Below are 23,187 nucleotides of genomic sequence, written 5' to 3'. Positions count from 1 at the left end.
TGTCTAAATGGAAGAGGTAAAAGGAAAGGGACTGTAAACAGAATAGAAAATCGCCCGTTCGTGGCAGCAAAACCACTGGTCCTACCGCGAGTTTGGCGAGCTTGCAAAAGTTGGTGTCGGCGGCGCCTTTGCAAGCCGCCACGCCAGCACGCGGTGACGTGATGGATTTGGACGGCATTGTCTGCTAAGGCCTAGTGATTGTTTATCGGTAAACATGAACTGCTTTGTGTTCAAAGGGAACCAAAAATTGAACAGCAAGTTTCGACAACTTTTGCTGAGGCAACACGGCCCTAGCAAAAAAATGCTTTAAAATCCGTGACATCACGCGGACTAAGCGGCGCGAAATTCCGAAAACTGAGCTTTTATCTTCATTTTCTTTTCTAATATGAACCGGCTGTCGCAAAAATTATGAATATAGCTTTTCAAAGGATCAGACTTAACGGATTTTGCGCTTCTTTTGGGTGTCTCTTCAAAGCTGACGTCATTAGTGTGTCATGTCTCCTCCTTCAGTGATAGGAGGTACCCGCTCTTTATATAACGATACAGGATAGATGCTCTAATTTAGTCCTGATACTCTGTACTTGGGGCCTTGTCCTTTGTTGCCTACTCGGCCGCAGTACGTGGCCTGCGACACACGTGGATTTGACAATTTTGGCAAATGTCGGATGAGCAGTGAGAAGAGTCGTTAGATTGCTCCAATGTTTTGCACGTTCTAAACTTTTCCGTGAGACGGCCTCATGTCAGTTCCCAAGAGTATGGCCTGACCCAGCGCTTGAGCGATTTCTCAGAGCAGAGGATTAGGTATCAGCGTCCTTGGCAGGAGGCCTAAACTTATCTTTTAGCGCGTCTCGTTGTGAGCATGTCACCAACAGATTTCCCCTTTCTATCTTGTTGGTTTAACACTTTCGGCAAGCATACATGAAGGCGCTTGCCTTACCCGGCACGTTAGCGATTGCAGCGCCACATGGCTTGGTATTTCTCGCCGCTCCCCAGCCGAAGACAGCAGGCACAAGCAGGGTTCACGATGAGGAACGCCATCATCGCCGCTCTCCTTCTGACTGCTTCACTCCTACAGTGCGACGGGCAACGAGGTAAGCTGACACATCGATCGCGCGCGAACCGCTCTGCCTCAGTCCGGCAGCTATTTTAAGCGTGTGATAGTCCTCGCCCGCGTATCACTCAATTGCGCCGTTATGCAAGAGAGCCAATATGGTTTAAGGCCAGAAAACACCACCGCTCCTCGGCTGTTCTCGTAGAAGCAGAAGAGAAAACCTACTGTTTGCACAGGCCAGATCGCATTCAAGTATGAGGACTAGGCTTCACTAATGCATCTTGGAATAATCTCCCGATTTTCGGTCAATCTCCATGGCAGCTATATGTGCGGCATGTTCGCTGGACAACAATGCTGTGTGTCGAACGTGTTGGTATGCGAAATGTGTCCGTGTCTGCTTGCGGTAAAATATTATCGAACAAGAGCAACGCATCGTTAGATTCCGGTACCGGCATTACCATGTGTAGTTCTGCATAAACTGCAGTGCGCAAATCTTATAGCCCCGTTCCGCCTATGAATTGAATGACGCACTCAGAAGTGCTCGCTTTCATATAAACCGTGTCACTGCAAAATTCCGCTTCTCTTTCATGCCGCTTATAGCTAAATGGCATAAAAGAGTGGCGGACTTTTGCAGTGACAAGGTTTCTCTGAAAACGAGCGCTTCATTGTGCATCATTGAATCCATCGGCGCAACGAGGCTTTAAGATTCACGCACTCTTACCACAAAAATAGCAACATAAAACTTTAAAAGAAGATTTTCTCAGGTAACACTTATTTAGTAAATCTTTATCAGTAGACCCTTGGTGGTCGCTTAGTAGATTTGGTGTCGCGCTGCTAAGCACGAGGCCGCGGGATCAAATCTCGGCCACGGCGGCCGCATATAATTGGGGGTGAAATGCAAAAAAACCCCTGTGGACTTAGATTGAGGTGCACATTAATGAACCCCAGTTGATTAAAATTAATCCGGAGTCCCGCACTACGGTGTGCCTCATAATACAATCGTGGTTTGGGCACCTAAAACCCGTAATTTAGTCTTTTTCTGTAGTGCCTCTGTGGAAAAGGACACCTCTGCCGGCTTTATCGACGAAGAGCGCTAAGCCGTCCACACATGGCGATTTCAACGTGACAAGCCTAATATCAACATTATGCCGGTCGCGAGCCCATCTCTTTCTTCATCCTCTTCGGTGCGCCGCGCGATTTTCAACATCTTCTACCGCCGACAATGTCACTTACACAGTTCCAGAGGACAAAGAAGTCTCCCCAAGCTGCGTGTCACCTGCTAGTCGGACTTTGAATACTATGGCGTACCCATCGCTCTCCTTCAAGATTTTAACTACTTTCAATAATTTACAAAACGTAATGTGTACTTTGTCAGCTCCAATAATGACAAGGTAGGCACTCTTTAGATTGTTGTCTAGCTTCTGTGACCTGCTGTGCGCGCTTCTTATTGCCCAGATCTATTCTTCATACCAGTGCTGTCAGAACTCGTTTAGTTTTACAGCGAAGTTGGCTATGATAGGTTCTCGTGGATCTCATCTCCGTGGACATAGAACTATACATGCTCCTCTCCAGTGCCATCGCCTCTCTCCCAAGTTGTGTATACTCCTCGCCACGAACGCCGTCTGTCTCCCGCTGCACGCGCTCTTCGACGGCGACATATGCGGCGCACTAGAGTGCGCGCCGTGATTGGCGTAGCCACGCCATAATAAAACGTAATTGTCTCTGTCCACCGATCGTGTGGGACCATCCTTGGCTTGCCGGAGACTTGGCTACGATCGGCGGCATGCGTGACGAGCTACAGCGTCAAGTTACAGCCGGTGCGTTGCGGCAGTGTATCTCCTTTGAAGACGTAGAGCAAGAAATTTTGTGCGCGACGTGTCACGACCGAAAGGTTTATGGTGAATATCTTCGGGAAGGTTAAGTACGCCGACAAACCATTCATCGTCATCGCGCAAGATTTCAATGCCGGTGAGAGCAGACACGAGCGCTTTGGCCTCAAGTATTTCACCGATGCCACAGTAAAAAAATTTAACTAGTGGGTTTTACGTGCCAAAACCACAATTTCGTTATGAGGTGCGCCGTAATGGGAGTCTCCGGAAATCTTGATCAGCCAGGGTTCCTTACCGTGCCCTAAATGTAAATCCATGGGTGCTTTTGCATTTCGCCCCCAGGCAAACTTCATTCCCTAAATCGAAAAACAACTGAAAAACGATAAGATGGAAAATGCAGCCGCCCTGGCCGGGATTCAATCCCGCGACCTCGTGCTTAACACACGCCACCACTCGTCACCAATCGTGCACCGGGCTAACCTTCGGGAAGAACATTAACACAGTGAAAGTGCAACCACTTGCCCAGTAGCGCAGTGATCACAAGGCAATGATTGCAATGGTCACGAAATAAATTATGACAACAGAGATCTTTGATTAAATGTATCACTATTCGCCGAATACTAAACTCATATTAGTCAAATTTAACATAGGAAGTCCCCAACATAGCAAAACCAACCGTAGCGCCAGCTTCACGGGGCTTCCCTCTTCGCAGGGTGGAAGGGCTCTGAATTTTTGGTTGTTTGCATCTCCAGGCTCGCAGAGCGTCCGCACGATATGCTGAGTTCTCGCTAACTTGAGTTTGAGGAAGCACGGAAAGATGTCTACCCAGCAAAATGTGCGGAGTGAGTTCTTCGGCATCAGCAACATCATCAGAAATGTATGTGAGCGGTCTAGAATTTATCACTGCCTCTACCTCTGTTAATAAAGTGTCGAGCTGTTGGAAGCTGAAGCATCCTTTCCCTAGTATTTTCCTGGGGGAATTTATAACAACTCGAATCAATTTCTCCTAAAAACCTTCCCACCATGAAGCGCGCTCAGCAATGAACTTCCACATGATCTTTGTAGAGGCACAAAACTTCTGTACCTGGACATCGTGTAGAGCTCTAATGGAAGCATTAGTTCGCGACTGGCTGCCCTAAAGGTTTGAGCATTGTAGAATAAATTTCATCTGGTAAACTACGAATAAAAGCCAATAAAAAAGAATTCACAGCCATGTCACTGCAAAGTGCTAAGTGAGCAGATTGCGCTAACGCACAGGCAAAATCTGGAATGAATCTTTTCACAGAGCCGTTTCCCTTCACGAAAACTGGACCAGTAAAATCTACGTCCGTTGCTTCAAATCGATGAGACCTCGAAACTGGTGATCAGAAGCGGAGTTGTTGGAGCTGGAGCACCTTTAAGACGAAACCTCGCTCACACTGACCAAGCACATTTTTCACGCACAGGCGACCACGCACAACCCAAAAGTTCTCACTCACATCACGGTGAAGAAGGCGTCGGTGCTCGCTATCAACGATGAGGTGCATGCAACTATAATCTGCGGGTAGGAGCACGGGACATTTTACGTTTTCCGAAGCTGTTACGTTGCCAAGGCGAGTCCTGATCCTGATAATGCCCTTGGCATCCAGGAACGGACGAAGCTCTCGTATGTACTACGTCATATCGAGACCACGGACGCCTTGTCCGTGGCGAGTGCAGCAATCTCATTTCCCTAGCTTTGTTCTTGTAAAGTCCTCAGTTACGTGTCTTTCCTTTCTGACATCATCCGAGCGGAATAGGTTTCAGGCTTACTACTCTGAGACACTTCAACAGACTCATCCGCCTATTTTTTTTTATCAAGTAACAGCTCAGATGAGATATCACTTCTTTCTTTCTTTAGCAATGTGTTTCTACGTGTAATGGCGCTCGCTGGACACTTGTCCACAGAAACAATAACATCAAGATACCTAATTCACCGTAACAATAAGGGGAGTTCTTCATTGTCACAGCTGTTAGTTTACAGAACGCAGATATGCCTGCTTGTGTGATGGCTGACTTGCGCCTCGGAAGACGAAGGTACTTGACAGCCAAATCTTCAAGTGATTGCGATTAACGCTTTGTTGCCACGATGCCATCTGATCTCACTGGAAAAGGGCCTCATTTTTCATAGTCAGTCGGATCCGGTCAGCAGGCTCACTCCGGGCTCGCAGGTGACGCTTGGGAAAACAACTGTCTGTCAATGGTTTGCCCCATGCAACGACAGTTTGCCGAAACTTGTTCATTTTTGCGGCTCCTATCATCTCCCCACAGACAAACCGAACGAGAACGGCTTCCACTTGGACTAGCACGTTGTCGTGTTGGCTAAGAAGCGTAACGCTGACTACCTTCCCACGTCCAGTGTGTTAAGAGCGAGGTCGTCAAAACATGCTGTTGACCAGATCAATCTCCCTAATAGAAGGTAGTTGAAGCTTCCTGTAAACGTCTTCTCACAGAAAAGTTCTCTGGCTACCGTAGTCTAAAACAACGCGGACGTAACAACAGTATGTCGAAGTCGTCAGCCACGAACAGAACATCTGGGGGTGAACCTCGTCAGCAATTTGAGGCGTCGCCTCGATCGTTGCAACGTGCTATTGCAACATCCGGCTTCTTTTCTGGTGTCGAAGGCGGCGAGCTTTTGTTAAATCCAGCGTTGCACATCGTGGAAGCGTGAGGACACTTGCGTGCGGTACACTGGATCCTCCGACGGCAGTCGCGCAGAACGTGTCCCTTCGTCGAGCACTTGAAGCTTCGACCATCTTTCAAGAGCATACCGCGTTTGTCTTCGAGGCTAACGTCACTGGTGCATCGTTCGGTCCAGTGGCCCTTGGCAGAACAAAGTAAGTGTGGTTATGCTACGACTTCTGCCTTGTTGTCAAGCACTCTAGCAGCAGGAGTCGACGACATATTGAACTCTGAGTGTGTTTAAACCATGTTTTGTTCAACCTCAGTGTCCTAGCATGAGCGCCACTTCTCCCTACATTCGACTTCTACCTGAGTAAATCTCAGCTGGCACTCTAACTCCTGTTCAGATGAGTGCTCACGGTCGCGTGGGCCTGACACCTGACGGTATGGTTCACTCGATGATCTTGCACTCGTGATAGTCTTGTAACATCACTTGTAATATCTCAAGGTATAGCTTTCAAGAGTATTTTACATAGCAATGTAGCGTATCATCAAGCGCTCACCCCAAGGTTTGCGAGTCCTCTTCGGTTGAGTTGAATCTCGGCGAACAAATTCTGCCACGCTGTAACGTTGTTCAAAGATGTCACTTATCCGAGCATTCGTAGGTGTTGCAACAGCTTCTGCTCGATCAACTAGCGGTTTCCATAGCGCTGCTTTAATATTCCAAGTGCGTCGATTCGGCTTCATTCCATCACTTTAATTCCAGGGACCGCTTGACCAGCAGCTCCGTCAAGCAGTGAAACCAGGTAATAGAAGTGAACCGTGCCCGACTGCCTCGCGTTCTCGTGGACAGAATGCTGAAACATATCCCAGAACAGCTTCTATGGGGTGATCGTTCCGTCGAAACGCGCACGTTCTAGCCTCAGTAACCTGGTCCCAAACTCACGTTGTAAACGTGTCCTCTTCATTGAGGAAGTAGCCGGTTCGTTCCCGTGAACTGAGGTTGGTGGGTGAGTTGTCGGAGGCGAGGAAGAAACCTTGATCATGTCAATATTGTGCTCGAGTAAGGCCAAAGCGCTGGTAGCAGCGTCTTCATATTCCATGGCGGAATCATAATTTGATGTAGGTTGCTCATTGGTCATGAATAATTCCAACTCGAAGTTGAGCACGATCAACTCCGAGTTCGTCGCCTTTAACCAGCCATGCAGGACGCGGAGGGCAGCAAGGTCGAACTGTTCGGATTTATTGATCTCGTTCACCACGTTTATGATCTTCGTTCTTTGGGCTCGGCGAGATGTCCTCTTGTTCCTGATGCGCTCCATGACAGTCTGGCTGCAGATATCTCTACCACACGACGCCGTAAGGCGCAAAGGCACTAGTTGTCTTCCGGGGTTTCGGTACCAAAATACGATGAGGGAAAAGACACTTCTATACAATTTATAAGCGCAGAACGCCGAGCCGTCTACATATGGCGAACTGAACGTAACAAGCCAACATTCACTAGCCGACCTCTTCGTCCTCTTCGGTGCCCCGCACAAGCACGAATTCCAACAGCTTCGATGAGATCGTGAATTTGTCGACAAGTGAGGGAAGCCTTCAACAAGGTCCAACTGATCTTCGAGCAGGGGTAGAAGCATGTAATGCATGTACCACCGAGCCAGAGCCTAAGGTCTGCATTGTCCTTAATCGTAAATTTCAGAGAAGCAAAATTTCATGAAGCCTGGTTGTGTCTGCGCTGTCCTTAATTGTAAACTTCTGAGCGAGATTTTCTTAAGCCTCGCTGCGCCTCTGTTGCCGCCCTTAATCGTAAATTTTAGAGCAACGAGATTTGGTTGCGTCTGGCTCCGTCTATATTGCCCTTAAACGTAAATTCCAGAGCAACGAGGTCTTATTAAGCCTGGCTGCGTCTGTGCTGTCCTTAATCGGAAATTTCAGAGCAATGAGATTTGAGAAAACTCGGTTGCATCTGCGTTGCCCTTCATTGTAAATTTCAGAGCAATAAATTTCGTGGAGCCTGGGGGCGTCTGCGTTGTCCTTAATTGTAAATTTCTGAGCGCGATTTCTTCAAGCCTGGATGCGCCTCTGTTGCCGTTCGTAATCGTAAATTTCAGAGCAAGGAGATTTTATTAGGCCTCTTTGTGTCTGCGTTGTCCTTAATCGTAAATTTCACAGTAATGAGATTTCATTAGGACTTGGCTTAGCATTAAGGTGGCGGCTTAGCGGCTGTAGTGTTGGGCTGCTAAGCACGAGGGCGGGCGATTAAATTCCGGCCGCGGCGGCCGCATTTCGATGGGCACGAAACACAAAAGCGGATGGGTACCGAGCATTGGGGCACATAAAATATCCCCCCTTGTTTAAAATTATCCGGAGCACCCCACTACGGCGTGCCTCATAGTCAGATCGCTGTTTAGGCACACGAGAATTTAATATTATTTTTTATTTCATTAAGCTTGGCTGCGTCTTGGTGTAGTAAATTTCAGCGCCACGAAATCTCATTAGGCCTGACTGCATGTGTGTTCCCCCTAATTGTAAATATCAGAGCGACAAAGATCTATGAAGCCAGGCTGCAGAGTGTTACAGAATTTAAACATACGTGCCCCAGTATTGGTTTATAGCGTTGGTTACTGAACGAGCAGCTAGTAATATTGGAAGCTTTCATAATTTATATGCGTGTGGTGTTGTTTGTGAATCTGAATAATTATAGTGGGGGAAATCGCATGCTCGAAACAAAACTTTTTCCATCAGCGCTTCCATGACTCACGAAGCATAAGAGCGGGACGCGATAACCACGGCGCCATCGATCAACATTCGCGCTTAATATCTTCTGTAAGGGATGCACCGCACGAAGGCATTACGATACTGGCGGCGTCAGTACGCGTGTTTCGGAGCTCATAGCAGGCAATATTATCTGTAGTGGATGAGGTCGATGTTGCCTGCATCGCTAAAGAAAGAATTCTTGAGAAGTGGGCATAGTCAGGCATCCAAGGCCCTCGTAGTAAATAATCCGGAGGAACTTGCTCGGCTGCAGATTTTTTTTTTCGTTTAGCGCGGGTGCGTTTCTCAGAAAGCGCATTTCGGTGTGCGCTGTGCCGACTCTCGAATAAAAGCCGGCATTAAATTCACTTTTGCAGAAGCTGATGCGGACATCGATTACTACGGCGATTCACTAGACACGACGGACACTGGTATGGCAGCGGTTGCGGCTGGCATCGTAAACTTCGTCAGAGGATCTCTTGGCTCTGGTGCAGCCGCTCGGTCCCCAGCACCACCAGTCAGAAACTCACTGTCACTGAGCAAGCAGGTGAGCGCAACACGGATACATCGAATGATCGTGGATATGCAGTCGCCAACTAAAATTTTCTTGCAATAGCAATTATATGGACACTCCAGGTGCATTTCTGCCGTCGCTGGGTGGTTGCGTCCGAGGGCAGCCATAAGAAGGCGGGCCGGAGGAAGCGTGCCTGTCGCGCGCACGGCCAGTGACGTTCCTTTCAGCGGAATTCCCCTTTTTGGGGAATTCTAGGCCACAAACTTCAACAAAAGGGAAGGAGGGAATCTTTGCGAAATTCCAGGGAATGTTAAGAATGAAGAACCAAATATTAGAATGATGCCTTTGATGATCTAATCACTTCAAAAAACCACAACACAGCTTTTTTTGTGCGCGGACCAAACTTGGAACCAGTCGGCTTCAAGTTCTGATCGCCGTTGTTGTTGAAAAGCTGGTTTGCTGTTTCTGTACACATCACCAACTGCAATTTGTTGCATCAGTATTCGATAATGTAACTTACTCACTATCGCTAAGAAGCGGCTAGCCACGCATTAGTTGATGCTATAGAATTCTGTCTGCAGGGAAGAAACGTCGGGAACCCGCATTATAAGGTGTCACATTAGACGCCGAGTATTGGCATTGCTATTCGACCGAGGTGCTGAATAAACTGTATTGTTTTTTTAATAGACACATACCCATGCATGTGAAGGAAATAATTCTGCCATAGTCCTGATTTGATTATGAGGCACGCCTTAATGGGGGATTAATTTTTACCACCACGGGATATTTCACGTGCCCTCAATGGACACCACAGGGGCGCCATTGCATGCCCCACCAAAATGCGGCCGCCACGGCCGGGACCACGACGTCGTGCTTTGTAGCGCAACACAATAGACGCTAAGCAATTACGCTGGCCTAACAGGAATAAATCCGTAGGCCAATGCCCAAATGGATCTCTCGCAAAACACCATGTTGTCCGAGTTGCTTTGATCTGTTCTGCTCAGACAAATATATAAAATGCGGGATCGAATCCCTGCCACGGCAGCCGCATTTCGATGGAGGCAAAATGCGAAAACACCCGCGTACTTAGGTTTAGGTGCACGTTAAAGAACCCCGGGTGGTCAAAATTTTCGGAGTCCTCCACTACGGCGTGCCTCGTAATCAGAAAGTGGTTTTGGCACGTAAAACCCCATAATTTAAATATATAAAATATTGTGAGTAGTTTCTGCAGCCATGTTGATGTACTAGAAAAAAAGTTGAAGTCTTCCAATCTACTGATCAACCGAAAGCTAATATTGTCCTTGAAAACTGTCCTCAGAAGTCAAGGAGCTTGCAGGGAAATGGGACGATTCAGAGAACCGCCTTCGCCCAAACAACCGGTTGTTTTGGGGAATTACAGGCGCCAGTGGCGAAACGTGGACAAAGTCTGAGTCGCATATCATATCATTCTGTGCGGAGCACCTTGGAGTAACACTCTCGAGTTCTGATATCGAGCGAGCTCACAGGCTTGGTCGTTTTCGCGATAATAAACAACGTCCCATTATAGTCAAACTACACGGCTTTAAAACGAAATCGAAGATTTTGTCTGCTCGATCTAAACTGAAGGACACGTCATTTTCAATTAGAGAAGAATATTCTACACGTGTACGCAAAGCTCGAGCTCAGTTATACGCATATGGCCTCAATAGTAATTTGCCTCTTAAGATCCGTTTCGATAAGCTAGTCATTGGTAACAAGTAGTACACTTACGATGCCGGATCTGATTCTGTACTCGAATAGAAAATATACGATTCACCACGTATTCCAAGGCTTCCACTGCCAACATCGTATCGGCCACTACATCGCCCTGTCAGCGCACCTGCAGACCAAACAATATCGGCTCTACTTACCAATATCCGTAGCTACTTTCCTAAAAGGGGACAAGTCGAAGCCATTCTAGAAGATTACTGCCATCGTTATTTTTTTGCAGAAACATGGCTAACCCCTGCTATATCATCCGATGACCTACTGACTAATATGCCATTTTCTGAGCACAGGCGTGACAGGGTCGGACGGAAAGGCGGTGGTGTTCTGGTTCTGGTGAATCCCAACCTACCTTCCTCTCCACTCGATATTGAATGCCATCACGAAATTCTCTGCGTGAACATATCTCTTTCTGGAAGCGCTAAAATACTCATCGCTCGCTATCGCGCGCCTGCCTGTGTTATTTCCTTCGTGAAAGAACTACAGTCCTTCTCGGTTTGCACAACCGCTTTTCCAGGGGCAACGTTGTTCTCTGCGGTGGTTTCAGTTACCTTGATATAGTCTGGGATACTTTATGCGCTACTTCTAGCCAATCCAAAGAAATCCTCGATATTATACTTATGTATAATCTTACACAGACAGTCAATATGCCAACTAGGATCAACAACACCCTTGACCTAGTTTTCCTTTCATCCCGAAATTGTTCACTCAATTTCTCGTGCTCACAGTCTCAGCGATCACAACATAATTTTATTTAACCTATCAGTGTCTAAGCCTCCCCGTGACCCTTCCACTAAAGTTATCCATGATTATAACAAAGCAAATTCACTACTATAAACGCTCAACTCACGAATTTTTTTCACACTTTCAAACAGCTCGCTCGTTCCAGGACTGTTAACCAAAACTGGTTAACATTCAAGCACAAACTCTTGGCACTGATTGAAGCCTGTGTTCCAGTCATTTACATTCCTGGCGACACTGGCAAACCCTGGTTAAGTAGTGCCCTAACGAAGCTATTCCGGAAGAAAAAAACGTCTGTTTCGCAAATCTACGCGTTCTAGTTCAGCCCTTAGGTAGGAAAAATACTTCGCATGTCTGAAAGAGTATAGAAGCTTCTTGAAGACCTCGAAAAAAAAATTCTTTCATCAGGATCTAGTGAACATAATGAGCAAAAATCCATAAACATTCTGGAATCTGATTGCCTCTTCTAGCTGTCAATCGTACAACATATTGTTTTCTAACCCGGATGATTCACATGTGTCGCCTGATGAACGATCTGATGTTATGAACTCTTATTTTTTTTCTATATCCACTCAGGAACAGCATCATAACATCCCAAGCTTTCCTGGTCCTAACTTTTGTCAGATGCTGCCCATTACAGTTACGGCGGAAGGCACCGAAAAGCTGATCGACAAGTTGAAATTATCAAGCAGTCCCGGCCCCGATAACATCTCCTAAGGTGCTCAAAGCAACCGTAGTCCAATCAAGTCGTTTACTACCAATAATCTGTACTGGATCCAACAGTGAAGGCGCGCTTCCAGATGACTGGAAGATCAGCAATGTAGTTCCTGTATTTAACAGTAGTAGCCGGTCTGATCCTTCAAATTATCGTCCAATCTCTTCAACGTGCATTGCATGCAAACTAATGGAACATATAATTTATTCTCAAGTCGCCCTACACCTTGCTAACAACGGGTTCTTTTTCGCCAACCAACACGACTTCAGGTCTGGTCTTTCTTGCGAGACGCAACTTTGTGAATTTACATACCACCAACTTTCGCTAAATTTGTGTGATTTTTTTGTGACCACAAGACGACCCACTTTATTACCCTGTTTTTCAATGAAATACTCACTCACTCACTCACTCACTCACTCACTCACTCACTCACTCACTCACTCACTCACTCACTCACTCACTCACTCACTCACTCACTCACTCACTCAAACTGCTCTAGCTTGGGGATTGAGTTACACTTATTGACATAGGTTTTACAGTAAAGGGTGCAGCATGGCTTCTCTACTGGAGGTGCCCTTTTCTAATCCGTCATCGGACAGTTTTATGCATTTATTTAATATGTATCTATCTATCTATCTATCTATCTATCTATCTATCTATCTATCTATCTATCTATCTATCTATCTATCTATCTATCTATCTATCTTTACCACCGAGCTTCATTTAAACCTAGATTCACTGTTTCAAACTGATGTAATATTCTTAGACTTCTCAAAGGCATTCTATCTTGTTCCCCATCTGCGACTAATCTGCAAACTCTCTTGCCTCATCCTACACCCGCAAATTTTAGCCTGGATAAATTACTTCATCACCGACCACCTTCAGTACACCGTTATAGGAGGACGTCCTTCAGCCTCAAGCAAGGTATTTTCTGGAGTTCAACAAGGATCAGTGCTTGGTCCCCTTCTCTTTCTCATTGATATTAATGACCTCCCTTGCGGTATTTCATCATCTATTGGCCTGTTCGCGGACGACTGTGTCATTTATTGTCGAATTTCTAGTGGGTGCAACCGAGCGCTTCTCAGAACGACCTGCATTGAATAAATAACTGGTGTACCAAATGGCGGATGCAGCTTAACATTTCCAAATGCAAATTTATTCAAATTTCCCGCAAGCACGCTTATATCATCCATCCGTACTCATTACGCACATTCAACATCTCGCAAGTACAAACGTATCGCTACCTCGGTATCCTAATCACTAGCAATCTAAACTGGTCGGAATACATCACCAAACTGATCGCCGACAGCGCTAAAACACTAGGCTTCGTCAGAAGAACATTATCGTTGTCACCCCGTTCCGTCCGTAAACTGGCACATGAAACTTTTGTTCGAACAAAACTTGAAAATGCTTCCAGGATTTGGTGTCCACATTAAACAAATCCAATCAATTCAACAGAATTGGTCCACAACCGTGCTGCTCGATTCATATCTTCAATATATGACTACAAACCTAGTATCAGTAGTAGTAAGTCATCGCTCAATCTACCCGCATCAGTCTATAGACGCAAGACAGCACTGCTATGCTTATTCCACAAGTTATACTACCATTTTCAACATCTGCCCGATTCATTTCTTCTACCACCAGCACGTTCGTCACGACGACTGTTCAATTCACTCAGTTTACAGGGCCTCTATAGATCAACTTCTGCCTTCAATAAATCATTTTACCCACAGCAATCCAGGAACGGAATGAACTCCCACATGTAATTGCCATGTAGCATGCTACTGAACAACTTATAGAGGGGTTGCTTTCACATTCTCTAAATTAGAATTGAGTGATTTCACTTTTCATTGTGTTGTCGCATTTGAAGTGACCTCTACGCCTATTTTATTTAGCTGCATTACATAACCTGCGTTATTTCAATTCATTCTTGTTATAACATCTTTGACTTGTGTATGTGTATGATGACTCCCCCCCACTTTTGTAATACCCTGTAAAGGGTCATTAATGGTCCAATAAATGATGATATAGAAAATAGTACGACATAGGCTGTTATTGCAAATTAAATTACCGAGGATTAGGCTGGTGTACTAGCCTTTGTAAAGGCTGTGCACTGAAATAACAATGTATATATTGACACGTGTACTTGTTTTGATCGGGCGACACGTTTCACCGCCTAACAAATGTTATCGCGCAGCGATGGCCGCGCTTGCATGTGTGGGAATTTTGTGGAATGTTATCGATGCTTCCATCCGCTGTCTGTGACCGAACCTTTTGTAATCTGTAATCCGAAACTTGTGTAATCCGACGCGAATAATGTAGAACTTTGCGGAAGGCACGTGGGTCCAAGCGATTACTCTGGAACATTCGACAACTGATCCATAAAAGCCGACGCGCTTGACCCGCAGATAAGACTTCGACGATCGCCTACTGAATTCGCAGTTGTCGCCGTTTTTTAAGTGTAGCCTGTTTTTGTGGGCACAGGTTCGCCCAATAAAAGTTAGTTTCGTCTTTCACAGTATTGCTACTGTGTTCTTCATACGGGTCACTCCACGTGACATCTGGTGGAGGTGCTTTTCGTTCACGTACCCGACGCCCCCGACAAGGCGTGATACACGCCCGGACCGCAAAGAGAACACCAACGTAGTCTCGGACCATCGAGTAAGCTACCGTCTTCAACAGCTGCCCCCGGAGCACGCACTTCTACCTGAGAAGACCAAGAAAATTGTGGTCAAGGCAACCCCAATGGCAGCCCCAGTGTCACTAATCGTGCTGCAGCAGCCCAGGTAGCCTCTGACGTTCCGCGGTTCAATTTTGAGGACCGGGACACCTGCCTTGATACGTATGAGAGGGTCGCGGCATTTACCAGCTGGAACAGCGACGACAAACTGCGACATGTATTCTTAGCATTGGAAGACTCTGCCAGGACGTGGTTCGAGAACCGAGAAGCCACCTTAACGACGTGGGACCTTTTCCGAAGCGGCTTTCTGCATATGTTCACAAGCGTCGTACGCCGAGAACGAGCGGAAGCACTACTGGAAGCCCGAGTGCAGCTGCCTAATGAGACCACCGCGCTGTTTACAGAAGAAAGGAACCACCTATTCCGCCACGCCGACCTGGAAATGTCCGAGGAAAAGAAAGTCTGCCTAGGGATGCGTGGTGTAAAGGAGGAAATTTTCGCCAGAATGGTACGGAGCCCACCGATGACCGTCGAAGAGTTTCTTCGCGAGGCCACCAGCATCGAGAAGACACTGGAAATGCGGAACCGGCAATTCAACCGCCCCACTAACTCGACAAACTACGCCGGAGTTCAGTCACTGGCCACCGACGACCTGCGCGAGACTATCCGAGCATAGGGGCTGATTTACTCCGTCATGATTGGACACATCGCCGCCCAGTTGAAAGTTAAAACTGCATGGGAAGGCCCTCAAATTCGGACTGCTGGAGGACACCTCATCACGCCGACTGGAATCTGCACGGCAAGAATTTCCGTTCGTGACCGGACTTACCCTGCCACCTTCGTTATCCTCGAACAGTGTTCACGAGACGTCATTCTCGGCATGGACTTCCTGAACCAATACGGTGCAATCATCGACCTGAAGTCGAAGTCGATAACACTGTTGGGAAATGGAGCGATACCGCCGGAGAACTCTCGTAGTCGCCATGTCTTAGCGTGCCCGAAAGTCAAGTCAGCATTCCGCCTCGCTCCAGCATTGTCATTTCCGTCGGCACCAAAACACCTGCCGATGTAGAAGGCGTCATTAAGGGTGACCGACGTCTACTGCTCGACCATGAAATTTGCGTTGCAAGAGGATCGCTCGACTGCATGGAGGAAAAACTGAAGTGTAGCTGACAAACTTTAGCCAGGAGTTCAAGCATATTAACAAGGACACGACGATCGCGTACATCGAGGAAATTCTGGAAACCAGTAATGCATTTGTCCTCTCGGAATACGCCGCATCTACCCCGACGAACATGGGTCCCGAACCAGACTAAGACATTAATCAAAGTCTCCCCATGATTAAGCAAGAACAGCTCAGAAGTCTGCTCCTACGATACAAAGGCTGATTCTTGACGTCATCAAGGATTCGACAGACACCAGTCGCAAAGCATCGCATAATCACCGAGGAGTGCGCTAGACCACTCCGCCAGAGCCCTTACTGAGTTTAGCGGCGAGAACGTCAAGCAATAACAGAACAAGTCGACGAAATGCTGCGCGACGACATCATCCAACCGTCGAAAAGCCCGTGTGCATCCCCTGTTGTCTCGGTGAAGAAAAAGGACGGAACCTTACTTTTCTGCGTCGATTATCGTCGACTGAACAAGATGACAAAGGAGGGAGTATACCCCCTACCACGGATAGACGACGCATTAGATCGGCTCTGAAACGCAAAATACTTCTCATCGATGGATCTCAAGTCTGGCTACTGGCAAATAGAAGTCGACGAAACAGATCGCGAAAAGACCGACTTCATTGCTGTAGCGCGGGTAACAACAACAGACGAAGTATGTGCAAGCAATGGAATGCTTTATTGAAGATAGCGTGGCTGCTTTTATTCCGTACGAATCAGTAGGTGCATGCGCACTTCGTGATGCGATAGGCGGGCTTGCGATGACGCGATACGGCACTTCCTCTCCCTTAAAAGCACAGCCTGTCGGCTGGTCTCCTTGTGCGCGTAGAACGCCTAGGAAGCCCTAAGACCGCCGGTACACTTGAGGTGGCTTCACTGGAAGCAAGGGATGTTGGCCTCTGTGGTAATTGAACCCGTGCTTCCGGTGCGCGAGACAAGCACGCTTCCCCGACGTCACGGCGGCTCCAGGAAGCAAGGGATGTACCAAGTGATCCGTCAGACGATGGTTCAGCGTCTTCCACGGCCGAGGGTTGATTGCACTCTCTGACTTGGTTGTCTCCAGGTCGAGTTGCGCAGAATTCTTGCTTTACTGCATCCGCTGCGAGTCGTGACCGCACTTGGTATACGTGACGGCGCTGCACCCCTCCTGTGGTGTCCACCGTGACCATACGCCTAAGTCCTGTTGACGTCACCGTGCCGGGTACCCATCTCTGGCGAGCCTGATTGTACTCCCGCGACCAAACAGGCGCTCCCGGTGAAAAGATTTGCGGCAACGGTGCCGGGGGTCTGCTCACCGTGGAATCCCGTGCCACCTCTTCCTCTGGAAAATGTGCACTTAGGCGGGTCCTTGGTTGACAACCCAGCAACATCTCCGCGGACGACTTGCCATCTCGAGTCGGTGTTGCCTTGTAGCGTAGCAAGAACTTGGAAATACGACTGAGCCGACTTCCATCCTTATATTTCTTGATACCGTCCTTAATGGTGCGCACTGCACTCTCCGCCACTCCGTTTGACTGCGGATAGTATGGAGCGGAGGTGACATGACAGACATGGTTATCTTTGAAAAACCTTTCACTCACTGAACTGCTAAATTGTGGCCCATTGTCGGAAACGACTGTATGGGGCAGACCAAAACGCGCGAAGATCCCTCGCAGTACTTCGACTGTAGTTTCTGCACTTGCTGTTTTAAGAGGTACTGCCTCTATCCATTTCGTTTCCGCATCTACCACCACCAAGATCATGTGACCTTCCACTGGCCCTGCATAGTCGATATGCAGGCTAGACCAACGTTTGTTGGTTTTAGGCCAACTTGAAGGGACCTGTACCGCTCGCATGGGCCAACATCGCACGCATTGCTGACATCTTTGTACCAGCTTGTCTATATCGTGGTCCAATCCGGGGTACCAAAACATCGTACGGGCCAGGCAGTCATGCCTGGGTGGGTGTCGTGAAGCTCTCTCAGAATAAGTGCCCGCACGGTCTCGGGCAAAACTACGCGATGACCCCAGTATATTAGTCCTTTACTCACAGTGAGTTCGTATCTGCGGGTGAAGTACGGCTGAAGGCCATGCTGCTCCGGTCCCAGCTGGTTTGGCCAACCACAAGGGATCCACGTCTTCACCTGTCGGAGGAGCATGTCCTCGCTCATGCTGTCTGCCAACTGCTCTGCGCTAAGAGAAAAATCTGTCAAGGCTTGCGCATGTAGCACATATTCGACGGAATCATCTTCACCAGGGTGCCCTTGCTCCGGCAGCGGCAAGCGGCTCAAAGCAGCGGCATTCGCGTGTAGTGGTCCTTTCCGGAATTCTATGTCATACTGATACGCTGATAAAAGGAGCGCCCAACGCTGTATCCTGGCCGCCGCCATCTGCGGAATTGGCTTCTCCGGATGGAACAGCCCCGTTAACGGCTTGTGGTCCGTTATCACAAAAAAATTTATTGCCGAAAAGATAGTCTCTGAACCTTGTCATACCGAAAACTAGGGCGTGCGCTTCCTTTTCCAGTTGCGAGTAATTTCGCTCCGCCGGCGTCAAGGTTGTAGAGCGAAAAGCTATCGGATAGTCTTCGCCGTTGATGCGGTGGGACAGGACTGCGCCCAAGCCGACCTATGAGGCATCGCATTCCAGTCGAAGGGGTTTTCGCGGGTCATAGTGGACCAGAAATTTAGCCTTGCCTAAGGCACTCTTTGGTTCTCTAAATGCGCTGTCCTGGGACGGCCCCCATTGCCACAACACCCCTTTTGCCAGCAAGCGATATAAGGGAGCGAGCGTCGTTGACAAGTTGGGCAAGGATTTAGCATAATAAGTGACCAAGCCCACGAACGATTTCAGCTGGCTTACCGATGTTGGCTTCGGCGCGGCCAGTACCGCCTCGAGGTTATCTTGCAGACGATGAAGACCTTTGGCATCGATGCGGTGCCCCGGAAACGACACTTGTGCTTCCCTAAACCGGCACTTGGCTTTGTTCAACTTCAGGTTGTGTTCACGAAGCCGCTGAAACACCTGCCGCAGTACTGATGTGTCGTTTTCCTTTTCCGCCACAATGATGTCGTCGAGGTGCTGAAGACTTCGCCTCCCGAAAGCGCCGCAAATATGTCTTCAACTTTGGGCAGGGGATACTGTTCCAAGTGAGACGCCGGGTTGACTGTTAACTTGAAGTCGCCGCACAATCGTATATCTCCGTTCTTTTTTGCGACCGGAACCACCAGTGTTGCCCAATCTGAAATGCTTATCGGCGAAAGCATTCCATCTTGCACAAGACGGTCGAGTTCGGCCGTGGAGCGCATGGCATAAGGCACTGTAGGTGCCTTGCAGAAACGTGGGCGGGCTCCTTCTTTGAGGTGTGATTGCACAGGGGGGCCCTTGCAACACCCAAGCTTGTTCTCGAAAAGATCCGAAAATTCATCGAGCAGCGACGTCATCTTGTTATCACGAAGAACATTTATACTTGAGGTGTTTCTAGTGTCCCAGAAGGACACACCCGCCTTACGGAAGACCTCTATTGTGTTCCGGCCGCACAGCAGTGGGCCGTTACATGCCACCACGATTAACGTGCTGGTCACAGCAGTCGATCCAGACTGAACCCTCATGGTTATCTCACCGACAACTGGCAATGTCCCGAGGAAGCATGTTAAGCGGAGAGACGTTTTTTCCTGTGCCGGCCACCATTTGCGATGTTTCTTCAATATGTTCTTCGGTATGACGCTGACCGGAGAACCCGTGTCTAGAATCATTCGCAATTTCCGGCCCTGCCATGTCAACTCTTCTTCGAGAGGCTTCAACGTAGCTCTGTCGGCGGAGCTGTGAGCGACAAGAGCAAGCAATATTTCTTCTTCGCTCTCACCTTCCATTTCCTCGACGGCAAAGGCACCACGTTCTCGAGGGCGGCCACTACTGCACACCTTCGCCAGATGACCTTTCCTGCCGCAATGGTGGCACTTGGTGTTGCGATGACGGCACATGTGGGTTGCATGGGGGCCGCCGCAACGCTCACATGAATGGTTGTCCTTTGCAGTGTTCCACTTCGTCCAGGGTCGTCGTCCTCGCTGCGACTGTACAACATTGATGCTGGTTCCCGTAGTCACTGGGTCTGCTCCTCGCATGTCACGAACGTCGCCTAGCGCCTTCTCTGAAGCTATGGCAAATTCTTCTGCTTCCTCAAAAGTTTGCTTCTTCCGCGTTAACAGGCAGCGCCGTGCGTCGTCGTCCCTGATTCCGCATACTATGCGGTCTCGCAGCATACGGTGCAGCGAGTCGCCGAAGTTGCAACTTTCCGCCAGTCTCCGAAGGTCGGCAATGTATTCCCGATCGCTCTCTCCGTCCCTTTGCTTGCGCATGAAGAACAAGAAGCTCGCCGCTATTTCATTAACTTGAGGATTGTAATGTTCCTCGAGGTATTCAACGACTTCATCGTAAGTCTGGCTGTTAACCTACACGGTTGGAAGGCGTCCTTGCAACATGCGCACGACATTATCGCTCAATGAAGACACCAGCAGAGCTCAGCGTTTGGCCGTGTCGGTAATTCCATTGCCCTCCAAATAAGCTTCCAGCCGTATCCTGTACGTGCTCCAGCTGCTCACCGTCTCGTCGAAAACCGGTGGGCGAGATGCCATTATTCGATCCTGTCTGTCGCTGACCATGCTCACACGAAGTCCCATCTTCGTCGCCACTGCTGTAGCGCGGGTAACAACAACAGACGCAGTAGGTACAAGCAATGGAATGCTTTATTGAAGACAGCGTGGCTGCTTTTATTCCGTACGAATCAGTAGGTGCATGCGCACTTCGTGATGCGATAGACGGGCTTGCGATGACGCGATACGGCGAAAAGACTGCATTCATCACGCCAGACGGCCTCTACGAGTTGAAGGTTATGCCATTCGGACTGTGCTCAGCGCCTGGAACGTTCCACCGCGTCGTGGATACGGTGTTAGCAGGATTCAAGTGGCAGACCTGTCTTGTTTACTTGGATGACGTCGTCGTCTTTGCCGGAAATTTCGATGATCACCTTAGACGGCTAGCTACAGTATTAGAGGCCATCAAGTCATCAAGGCTCACTCTGAAGCCAGAAAGGTGCCCCTTCGATTACTATGAACTGCCTAGGCCACGTCGTCGGCAAGTCTGGAGTCCGCCCCGAGCCGCAGAAGACAGCTGTCATCGCGAAGTTCCCGCAGCCCATCGAAAAGAAGGCAGTGCGTAGGTTCCTTGGCATGTGTGCCTACTATAGGCGCTTTGTGAAGGACTTTTCACGCATCGCTGAGCCGCTGACACAGCTAACGAAATGTGACAACGAGTTCAAGTGGGAAACGCCGCAGGCCGACGCATTTCAAGAACTCAAACGACGCATGCAGTCACCGTCCGTACTTGCGCACTTCGACGAGGAAGCCGATACCGAAACCCACACTGACGCCAGTAGCCTAGGCCTCGGTGTCGTCCTAGTTCAGAGAAAAGATGGACATGAACACGTGATAGCTTACGCTAGCCGGTCGTTGTCAAAACGGAAAGCAATTATTCTACCACCAAAAAGGAATGCCTCGCCATCGTTTGGGCTACAGCGACATTTCGCGCTTACCTATATGGCAGGCCAATCAAAGTCGTCAGCGACCATCACGCCTTGTGTTGGCTAGCAAATTTAAAGGATCCTTCAGGACGGCTGGCACGGCGGAGCCTACGACTGCAAGAATATGATACCACTGTAACCTATAAGTCCGGACGAAAACACTCTGATGCCGATTGCCTATCACGCGCCCCCATTGACTCGCTGCCGCAAGCTGACGATGATGACGACGCCTTCCTTGGCATTTTAAGCGTGGCAGACTTCGCTGAATAGTAACGAGCAGACCCGGAGTTGAAAAACCTCGTCGAGTATTTGGAAGGGCACACCGATGTTGTCCCTAGGACATTTAAGCGAGGATTGCCTTCGTTCTCGCTTCAAAACAACCTATTTATAAAGAAGAACTTCTCACCAGTGCGAGCTACCTTCGTGTTGTTCCGTCAGGACTGCGTCCACAGGTATTGCACGCCCTGCATGACGATCCGACCGCTGGGCGCCTCGGATTTTGCCGGACACTATCGGTGATACAGGAAAGGTGTTATTGGCCGCGCCTGACCGCCGACGTTGCCCGTTATGTCAGAAAATGCCGAGACAGTCAGCGACACAAGACACCACCGACAAGGCTAGCGGGATTACTACAGCCAATCGAGCCTCCTTGCAGACCATTCCAGCAGATCGGGATGGACTTCTTGGGCCCTTTTCCGACGTCAACAACCCGAAATAAGTGCACCGTCGTGGCGACGGACAACCTCAGCCGCTTCGCTGAAACTAAAGCACTGCCGAAAGGTAGCGCAGCCGATGTGGCGAAATTCTTCGTGGAAAACATCCTGCTGCGACAGGGCTCCTCAGAAGTCCTCATTACCGACAGAGGAACGGCCTTTACAGCGGAGCTCACCCAAGTCATTCTGCAATACAGTGAGACAAGGCACAGGAGGACAACGGCCTACCACCCACACACGAATGGTCTTACGGAGCGGCTGAATAAGACACTCGCCGACATGCTAGCAATGTATGTCGACGTCGAACACAAGACCTGGGATGCCGTCTTGCCGTACGTAACATTCGCTTAAATACGGCGGTGCGAGAAACAACAAAGATCACGGCGTTTGAGCTGGTTTACGGCAGGAACCCGACGACGGCGCTTGAGGCCATGCTGCCGCACGTCACCGACGAGGAGAACCTTGACGTCGCTACCTATCTACAGCGCGCCGAAGAAGCCCGACAGCTCGCCCGCCTGGGGATCAAGGACCAGCAGAGGACCGACAGCCGACACTACAACCTCCGACGACGCTTCGTCGAGTACCAGCCCGGCGATCGTGTTTGGGTATCGACCCCGATACGCCGACGAGGACTCAGTGAGAAACTACTGCGACGCTATTTCCGACCCTACAAGGTCATCCGACGTATTGGCGCACTGGACTATGAGGTCCTGTCAGACGGCATTTTGCATTCCCAGCGGCGCTGAAGTGGTCCGCCTGGTGCGTCTTAAACCCTTTTCGGACGCTGACGAACTTCCTTATTGTGTTGTTTTCGTTGCTACGAGTGCGTTTCTTTATTACTTTCGATGCTTTTTTTAAGAGGGGGGTATTGACACGTGTACTTGTCTTCATCGGGCGACACGTCTCACCGCCTAACAAATGTTATCGCACAGCGCAGGCCACGTTTGCATGTGTGGGAACTTTCTGGAATGTTATCAGTGCTTCCCTCCGCTGTCTGTGACCGAACTTTGTGTAAAGTGATTGCATGTGTGCGCGACGCGAATAATGTAGAACTTTGTGGAAGGCACGCGGGTCCCA

The 23,187-nt window shown here is 48.8% G+C and overlaps 1 protein-coding gene and 1 pseudogene across 1 annotated transcript in view; one reads left to right on the top strand and one right to left on the bottom strand.

The window, feature by feature from the left end:
* Positions 1 to 1,003: 1,003 nt before the first annotated feature.
* The window catches only part of LOC142571267 (uncharacterized), a 213,498-nt gene continuing 191,314 nt past the window's right edge, over positions 1,004 to 23,187 (top strand). The window contains exons 1-2 of the mRNA XM_075679505.1: positions 1,004 to 1,091; positions 8,652 to 8,821. Of these exons, the coding sequence (XP_075535620.1) occupies positions 1,025 to 1,091; positions 8,652 to 8,821 (237 nt within the window). The 5' untranslated portion in view covers positions 1,004 to 1,024. The remainder of the gene's footprint in view (positions 1,092 to 8,651; positions 8,822 to 23,187) is intronic.
* The window catches only part of LOC142573382 (uncharacterized), a 79,127-nt pseudogene continuing 71,028 nt past the window's right edge, over positions 15,089 to 23,187 (bottom strand).

The sequence above is a fragment of the Dermacentor variabilis genome, chromosome 2, assembly GCF_050947875.1.
Source record: "Dermacentor variabilis isolate Ectoservices chromosome 2, ASM5094787v1, whole genome shotgun sequence".
Taxonomy (NCBI): domain Eukaryota; kingdom Metazoa; phylum Arthropoda; class Arachnida; order Ixodida; family Ixodidae; genus Dermacentor; species Dermacentor variabilis.
The sequence above is the reverse complement of the archived record's forward strand: the minus strand, read 5'-3'. Positions and strand labels throughout refer to the sequence as shown.